Source organism: Lolium perenne, chromosome 5 (genome assembly GCF_019359855.2).
Source record: "Lolium perenne isolate Kyuss_39 chromosome 5, Kyuss_2.0, whole genome shotgun sequence".
Lineage (NCBI taxonomy): Eukaryota > Viridiplantae > Streptophyta > Magnoliopsida > Poales > Poaceae > Lolium > Lolium perenne.
In genome coordinates this window covers 47,284,655-47,294,284 of record NC_067248.2, presented here as the reverse complement: position 1 = coordinate 47,294,284, position 9,630 = coordinate 47,284,655, and the positions used below count along the sequence as shown (strand labels likewise).

General features: G+C 46.1%; 1 protein-coding gene across 1 annotated transcript; it reads left to right on the top strand.

The window, feature by feature from the left end:
* The first annotated feature begins 5,530 nt into the window (after positions 1-5,530).
* On the top strand, positions 5,531-7,348 carry LOC127303307 (uncharacterized). The gene is made up of 3 exons (XM_051334052.1): positions 5,531-6,659; positions 6,916-7,014; positions 7,341-7,348. The coding sequence occupies exons 1-3, from the start codon at positions 5,531-5,533 to the stop codon at positions 7,346-7,348; spliced, it is 1,236 nt and encodes a 411-aa protein (XP_051190012.1).
* The last annotated feature ends 2,282 nt before the right edge of the window (positions 7,349-9,630 follow it).

The window sequence follows — 9,630 nt, the reverse complement described above, 5'->3', positions numbered from 1 at the left end:
TGGGAAATGCCCCTGGAGCAGCAGTACCATAAATATTGTCAACTAAAATAAGCACCTGAGCACCAGAAGATGTTAGGATGAAAAGCAATTGCTAGACATTACCAATGGGTGGCTATCTAAAAGGCCATAGGCCTAAACAACACATATTAGCAAAATAGCAATGAAAGATACTGCCAACAGATCTTAGCAAAATGGTTGTCCTTATACTAGAGGAGGTGTCCAATATTGTCAAAAAAAAAGAGGAGGTGTCCAATATGGGCAAAGTTACTGCAAACACATGTTGGCAAAGGGAAATGAAATAATTAGCAGTTGCAGCATTGTTGTTCTGTTGAGACGATTATGAATCAGAAGCAAAAAAATAAACTTAATGTTCATGCGGCTGACCATCATTTAAACATCCATTTCAAAGGTCATTCCAACACATAATATTTGCAGCAAATTTATCCATGTAAAATGAAATAAAATCCGTCACAAACCCTAGGCCAATCTAGTACTACCTCCAACCAAAATTACTGCCTAGGTCTGCGCCAACCTTATCCGAAAAGAGATACTACATCCATTTGTTCCATTCAAATCGAACCCTAATAACGAACCCTAGGGTTCATCGCCTTCTTTTTTTCATCTAACCAGTGCCAGAGAAGGGGATAGACGATGGAGAATCGAGCGAGCGAGATATACCAAAGTGTCGTCCGCCGACACCACGTTCAGATCTGGCACGCTTCCGCCGCCAAATCCTTGCTCCTCCTGGTCCACCGCCGCCGCCACCATGCCGCCCGACGCGGCCGCACCACGACGGCTCCCTCCACCCGGTACCACATCTGCCTCCGCCACGCCGGTGTTCTTCACCAAGGTAGCGGCGGACGCCCGCGCAGTCGAGCTGCTACCCTCCATCGGCCTCCGATTCGATGGAAATGCGCGGAGAAGAAGGGATTAGAGAAGAGAACTGGCAGTGGAGAGGGAGTGGAGAAGACGAAGTGGCCGAGGGAGAGGGTTTTCTCCGTTCCTGATTTGGGGGGAAATGGTGGGGCGAGGGAGGCGGAGCAGGCGACGAGGGTTTTATACGTCCCTTCCACTTCGGTACACGCACGTGACTTTGCCACGTACACGACGGTACACCGAATACGTACAGAACAGTCGCGGGCCATACGGGCTTGTACCGGGTCTATACGTATCTGTCAGAAACGTCAAATTACGAAAATAACCCTGAATCCAAACAGGTATCGCTCGATCACAACCGTTGATGTGTTTTGACGATTCCACTTTTCTTCGGGGGAGCACCGGAGCAGACGCGAAACTCTGAAGCCCCTCAAGATTGTTTGACCGGGGCTTCGGTCTTCCCTTCCTCTCTCAGTCTCTCTCAACACGCGCGGCTCCCGTTCCTCGAGAACATCCCTGATGGCCGCACCCCCTTCCTTCTCCACCTCGGACCTCATCCACGCTGCTCGAGCACTCCTCAGGCCTCCTCCGTGCGCAGGCGAGCGGCAACAGGCTCCAGCGCGGGGAGGCCGCCGACGGGAGATGTCGAGTCGGATCATCGGGCCCGACGGCTAGGCGCGCGGGGCCGCGCACTCCTGGGGAGGTGCAAGCCGCGCGGGGTGGCGAGGCGGCCGGAAATCCCCTCTGGGTCTGGTGCGTTGTGGTTGTGGCCTCCACTGACCAGGTCCTCTTCGTGGGGCGCTCCTCATGAGTTGAGTACGTCTTGGTAAGGCCCCTCCTCCATTCGCAAAACGATTCTCAATTTTTGTACTGATCACTCCCATTTGCCATCAGATGCAAAGATGGGCATAGTTACAGGGATTAATTCCACTTTATTACTTCCATGTCTTCTACGCCAGATTTCAACATTATTTTTCTTATTTATCATTTCGTATCCCCATATATAGTTAGAAAGTTATCCATCAGGAAGTAGATAATCACTGCTTGATTCCGTGCTATATAATAATAATATATTTCATGTGTCAATACTGATATGGTGAATTCATGAAACAGTTTCGAGCAAGCTCTCTCTGCTAAATGTGTTGCACTCTTTGTTCAAGTCGTTCAGGGTTGCTAAAACATATTGATGGTATATAAATTGGTTGGCTGTTACTGAGGAAGTGAGCTGGAGTGTTGATGTTTTTTTTTTCTGAAACTGCTCCTTGAGTACATAATCTTTGTTGTGTCCTCAACAGATCCCAGCAGTTGACATTCAATGTGAGCACCCTTTGTTCAGATGTGTGCTGTTACCTTTGGTTAAAATTATTTGCGTGAAATGTGCTTAATGAACTTTGTACTAGAATTCTTATGCTGAATGACCTATCATGTGAAACTGCTTTTCTTCCTTGTTCGGACATACATGAATGAGACTATCAAATGATCTTGATGAACATGTTCTCAGTTTTTGTCTTCACAATTTTACAAAGATAAGCAACAAAAATTTACTGAAAATTTCCATTGCATAGCTGTGAAAGTAGATATTTATTTGCTTTCAGTATCAAATATAAACTATTGCGCTGTTTATTAAACGCTGACCAACGGGAGAAGATTCCCTCCCTTGGCTGTACTTTGTTAGATAGATGATGAGACTTCTCCAGCAGCGGATTTATACGCGCTAGATAACACCCCGTTTTAATTCGGCCTCCTTGGGACTCAAACCCGGGTGGGCTGGCTGCGCACTCGCAAGCCTTGCCACTGAGCTAGCACCCAGTTCTCAACTATTGCGCTGTTTATTAGATGCTTTACTCTCCATAATTTACGATATCTGTTGTTAACCAGTACTTCAGTGAGTAGATGAAAGATGAACATATTCTTTTATCCATTTCTTCATAAATGTAGCTTGGCTTTTTATTTGAAGATTTGGCTACAGGGACATTGAATATTTGTAAGCATAGCATATACTTGTGAGTGAGCAAACGGAATGCCACGGGAAAGTAGTAAAAAATTACTGCCTAGAGACTAGGTGTGACGACGTTGCTTCTTGATACATGTCAGTGAGCAATCGAAAGATGATGTGCTGGTTGTTCCAGGGTGTCAAATATAAGTGTATAACTAAAGTTTGATGCAATGTGTTGACCAAAGGAAAAAAAATGGAAAAAGAAATGCTTTATTTTCTAGAAGCAGCTTAAAGTTCATGGAGTTCTGCTAGAATCCCGTTCATTGAGAAAGATCCTACTAAGTATATGTAGTTTCTCTTGTTTCTATGATGCACAGACACTGGTTATACACATATCTGTACACAAGCTTATAACAGAAGGACATTGTAGGTAGTCGATCGGTAGATTAAGCTCTTGAATTTACTGCAATGTAATGCTAAACATTAGGCAAAAATACGCATCGATGAACTAATTGCTATTTTTTTGATTGTCCTTGTACCAAAATTTCCACAATCGTTTCCTAAAATTTTCCACTATTTATCGGATTACAACATGGGCACTTCAGTAAGTACTTATGGAACGATGTTATGGTATTATGTTATTTTTATTCCTATGCTTAACAACACCTTGCATCCCCTTCCCATGGCTGATCTTATTTCTTCAAGGAAAATTTCTTAAACATTTCTTCTGCAATGATTTATGGAAAACCAGGAATAGATGACATAACTATTTGGTTTTGTAGAAATATTCATGTCAGCATCTTTGGCAACCACATGATATGTAAGTACCATTCGATCGCGCGTCATTGAGCTCAAGCGGGTGTACCTAGCCTTCAGCCAACGGCCCTGGCCTACATCTCCTGCCGTAGAAAGGTGCAGGTCTCTAGCCTTGCTTCCGGACTTCAATTGTTTCTCGGTCTGGAATAGTAAGCGATCTGAAACAGATGATGTATGTAAACTGCTATATTGCTTCCGTTGTTGCTGCCAGTTTGAGGAGGTTGTAAAAATTTCCTTTTCTTTTCACAAACTTGGTAGTACTTAACTCTTGGATGCATGTTTGACAGTTCAATAATTTAGACTTGAGAGTTGCAGTTTAGACTTGGTTGCGACGGACAACTTGAGACGCATATTGTTAGTAATTGAGGATTATGTACGGATCTTTGACAGTGAGCTATTGATGGAGTGCTGGAATTCAATCATTCTGAAACAGAAACAATCCAATAATTTTGTATTATGGGCTCATGTGTAATAGAATAATAGTCACATTTTTAGCTAAAAGGTACACGGTTGCACCTGTGCGGCTATCCTAAACTGCCCGAGACAGGGTTAAAAGCAAGCCATTGGTCCAAATTGTTTGGTAGATTGGTTTCTACTTGTTTCCTGATTTGTGTCCACTGCTTTCCCCATCCACGCGATCGTCAAATAAATATATTCTAGTCAAAACTATCATTTTGCAAGGATAAACGCATGAGTCAAAATTTGAAAGTAGGAGTCAAAATTTGGAAGTTTGAATTAGGCGCGTGGTCTAATAATTATTAGAACCCGACTTGGATGCGGACTGTTTGTGCGAGATAATCCTCCATCTTCTTTCCCTCCCTTGGACACCCCACTTTCTTTCTCTCCGGTGCCCCCACGCTTCTTCCTTCTTGATATGGGATGCCTCATCATAGATGCTCTTGTATCGTTCCTGCAAAACCACCATCCTCCTTCCTCCTCACATCGACGACCGTCTTCCTTCGAGGAGCTCGTTAATCGTTCGTCTCTCATGTTTAGGTGACAGAAACCCAATTAGACAATATCTAATAAATGTTTTCTAGTAATAGCTATCTTTTCGCAATACAGACTCTAAACATCTATTAGACAATATCTAACAAAAAAGTTCTAGTAAAAGCTACCTTTTCGCAATGATAAACATTTATTAGACAATATCTAGTAATAAATGTTTTCTAGTAAAAGCTACCTTTTCGCCAGGATAAACGTAGGAATCCAAATTTGGAAGTAGGAATCAAAATTTGGAAGTTTGAATTACGAGCGTTGTCTAATAATTATTAGAACCCGACTTCGATGCGGACTGCCCCACGGACTAGGCATCACCCCGCCTTCTCCCTCTCCGGTGCCCCCACCCTTCTTCTTCCTTGATACGGGATGCCTCATCGTAGATGCTCTTGTATCGTTCCTCCAAACCACGATCCTCCTTCCTCATAGCATCGACGCCCGTCTTTCCTTCGAGGAGTTCGCTAAAGGTGTATCTCATGTTTAGGTGATAGAACCCTAGATTTTTTTGTGTGGGGACAGAAACACGGCTCCAATTCCACGGTGGTGAACAGAGACGTCCAAATTAATGAAAGCCAATTCATGAGCGTACAGATTGGCAAAAAAAAATCATGAGCGTACAGCCAAAGCATGTGTATACATACGTACGCAGTACGCTCCTTCCCTCCCCAACTTCAGTTTCAAAACTCCAAACCGGCAGCAATCGGCAAACCGCATTCACGTGAGCCACAGCGGCGGCGGCCTCGGTAACTTCGCCCGCCGGCGTGACCTCCTCCCCTGCCGTGCCGGCGTGACCCCCTCCCCGCCGCGCCGTCGTGTCAAAGCTGCCGGCGGACGAGGTAACCACCTGATACCGCGTCTTCCCGGCCGGAGTTCCTTTCCCAAAAAATTCCCCGTTGGATCCAAATGAGCAACGCCGCCCCAACTCGGCAGCCGCTCGACGACGAGGACGTCGTCGGCGAGATCCTTTGCCGCCTCCCACCACAGCCGTCCTCGATCATCCGCGCCTCCCTCGCCGTCAAGCTCTGGCGCAACCACGCCGTCACCTCCGCCTTCCGCCGCCGCCTCCGTGCCCACCACCACCACGCTCCCGTCCTCGGCGTCTACGAGAAGGACGCCAGGACGCTCCGGTTCATCCCGGCGTTCGTCTCTCCAGATCGTATCCCGCCCGAGAGGTTTTCGCTGAAGGTAAACCCCGACCACAGCTACCCCGACAACTGGGCCGTGCTTGGGTGCCGCCACGGCCGCGTCCTCATCGTCAATCGGACCCGGCGCGAGCTCCTCGTGTTCGACCCAATCTCCGGTGACTGCCGCGAAGTGGCCTTCCCGGCGGACTTCGTGAACAAACGCCACACCACCAACGGAGCTGTGGTCTGCGAGGATGAAGGTATAGGAGATTCGACAAAATTCCGGGTGGTGCTGGTGGGCGTCTGGGGCAAAGGCCGTGACGGAGACCTCTCCGCACGCATCTACTCCTCTGAGACCGGCGTGTGGGGCGACCTCGTATCGACGCCGGAGCACCCAAAACCATGCCGCGTCGGCCGACTCCCATGCACCCTCGCCGGCAATGGGCTCTACTGGTGGCTAACTGAGCCTCACGGCTGCATACTCCACTTTGATTTGGGTAGCCAGCAGCTAGCCGTGATCAACCGGCCTCCCGTCGCCGACATCAACATCGGCTGCAGCCGGATCATCCGGACAGAGGACGGCGGCATCGGCCTCGCCGTTCTGTCCTACCCGACTCTCCGGATGTATAACCGCAAGGTGGGTTCTCATGGTTCTACCACTTGGGTGATGCGGAAGGTCGTCGAGATGGACAAAATCCTTGGCTACCCATCTTCGATGGAGATGGAGGCGGGGCAGACATACATTACAGGGTACACCGAGGAGGCCGGTGCCATTGTTGTGTCGGTGCATTATGGAAGAAAAGAAGACTATCTGTACGTTGTTCAACTCGACTCCATGCGGTACAAGGAGATTGGTGCAGACTTCTTGGAGAACGCCTATTACCCATACGCAAATTTCTATACCGGCGGTAAGTGCATACCAATTTTACATTATTATTACACATGTGAGTGGCCTGAATCCCGGAGTAGCTAGATTATGTTTACAATGCTTTGAAGTGTTTTATTAACGGCTTCATTTGCTACCTTTTTCACTATGGCTGATCGATGAAATTGGTAGTTGTGCTCTTTATCTGCTTTAATTTAGCTTAGCATAATATTTTGAGTAATTTATAGTACCATATCATTGCGAACGTTCACACTTTGTAAAACTATGTGATTTATCAGGCCCATCGGCGCTCCAACTTCCTGCTCCTTTGGACAATGATGGGGGCGCTGTTGAAGCGGAGGATGGTGATGCCTCTATACCTGATGACTCGAACTCAGGTAACTCTAGCGGAACCATGACCCATGCTAGTAGGTCATCCTTTTTATTAGCAACTTCTGAATGTTCAGATTGAAACTCTTAATAATCATGCTTGATTGTACCATGGAATATGGTGATTCCATAACAACAAGAGATTGCGACTCTATTTGAAAAGAGTGGTATGTTATTTGTCATGGTTTGCACCATATTTCTGCTCATTTTCATCATTGGAGTATTATTTCACCCAATATTGATGGATATCATATCAAAAAAAAATTAGCATATCATATCAATCTTGAGGATCCATTACCTGATTTATAAATTCTATATCTGCTGTTTTTCACAGAAAAGTGAGGATGTATTTATGTTAGTTGCTAGTTTGCTAGTGTCTTCTTCTTCTAGGAGATATAATATCAGCTCTTGTGCTACTGTGTATTTTCTTCCGTGTTGGAATTCGCCCACGGATCAATTACATGAGAATATCACGAACACACACACACGAATATCAGCTCCCGTGTTATCTTTTTCGCTATGCCTGATCGATGAAATTGGTAGATGTGTTAGCTATCTGTTTAATTTAGCTTAACAAACTATTTTGAGTAATTTATAGTATCATATCATTCCTGCAAAAGGTTCACACTTTCTATAATTATGTGATTTATCAGGCCCATCGGCGCTCGAACTTCCTGCTCGTTTGGACAATGATGGGGGCGTTGTTGAAGCGGAGGATGCTGATGCCTCTATCCCAGCGCTTGTTTGATTGGCGAACCCAGGTGTCTTCAGCAAGAACCATGACCCACTGCCATTGCGGTAGAAGGTGCTCATTTTATTAGCAACTTCTGGATGTTCAGATTGAAACTCTTAATAATCATGCTTGATTGTACCATGGAATCAGTGATTCCTGAACAACAAGAGATTGCGACTCTTTGAAAAGAGTGTTGTGTGATTTGTCATGGTTTAAAACGTATTTCTGCTCATTTTCCTCATTGGGAGTACTATTTCACCCAATATTGATGGATATCATATCAATCTTTAAGATGCATTACCTGAGTTATGCAATATATATCTGCTGTTGTCTTGCAGAAAGTGAGGATGTATTTCTGTCAGTTGTTACTGTCTTTTGCTTCTTCTAGGAGATAGAATATCAGCTCCTGTGGTATCCATATAAATAGATAAAGTAGACTCGTGAGTGTTTGTGTTCTGCGCTCTGAATCTTAAGATATCAACCAACGCACTTATTTTTCTTGTGTTGCCACCATACTTTTTATGGCTGAAGTTTGGGGGTCTGCAACCTGCTCATGGGCCATCGACAGCTCCCTGTCGCTCGGGCCACACCTGGCTAGCCAACAAGTGTGATCGGGCTTTCCCCCAGAATCACCTGAGCAGAGCTGGAACGCGGAGTGCGACCTGCTGAGGCTGGCTCAGGAGTATCTGCTGCAGCGGCTGCCTCTGAATCGAGCACGCACATTCAAGTATTCGACGCACAATTGCTTCCTTTGTTGAGGAATAAGGGCCCTTTGTTGCCTTTTGATCGGGGAGCGAAACAGACGCATTTTCACTCAAAGGAAGACGTCCTCCAGAGGGATCGTGCCATCAACGGCTTCGGGCCGGCCATACTGGCCGAACCTGACTGACCTTTTTCCCTCTTTTTTTTTTCTTTGCGTGGTTTTCTAGGGCATATTCCCACCTCAATCTAAATATGCCCTCGCGCTCTTGGACGACTCTTTGAGCGACGACAGGCTGGTTGCTGTCTTAGCGTTGTTTGGGTGGCAACTTGATGCTCTCCCTTGGAGGCGAAGCCGAGGATGCCAGTGTGTCTTCTGTTCAGTGCTTGCTCATCTAAAATTTCAGGGTTGTTTCTTTGTCTTTTACTCCCTCCGTTCTTTTTTAATTGACTCGAATTTAGTACAAGTTTGTACTAAATTCGAGTCAATTAAAAAGGAACGGAGGGAGTAGTCTGGAATGTGCGGGGGATTGATACCCGGCACGGCAAGACGCTATCTTCCAGCTTGTCGCTCTCTCGACGCAAGTGTTTGTATGTTTCCAGAATTAGCACATCGAAGTGATCGTATTTTACACTCATGTTTTCTTAAGTTCAACCTTCATATTTTCAATATTTTTTTTGGAGCAACCGGCAGGAGCACTGCCTTTTCATTAAGAAGGAGGAAAAAACCGACCAAACTGTACATGAGAGGGCATATTTAGATTGAGGTGGGAATATGCCCTAGAAAACCACGCAAAGAAAAAAAAAGAGGGAAAAAGGTCAGTCAGGTTCGGCCAGTATGGCCGGCCCGAAGCCGTTGATGGCACGATCCCTCTGGAGGACGTCTTCCTTTGAGTGAAAATGCGTCTGTTTCGTTCCTTCCAAGCATTCCAAAGAACATATAGGAACCGGCCGCTGATGCGTTTTTGTTCCTTTGAAGCCTTTCCAGAGATCAAGTCATCCCACCACTCAGTGATGGATTGGTGGACGTGACGATTATCAGGGTTGTCATCGTTGTCCCAGGTCTTCATCCGGTTCCAAATGGCTATAGTGAAGGGGCAATCTTTGCAAAGGTGGTTGGCCATCTCGGGCCAATGTAGACATAAAGGACATAGTGGTTCATGTGGCCAGCCCCTAATGGCGAGCATATCTG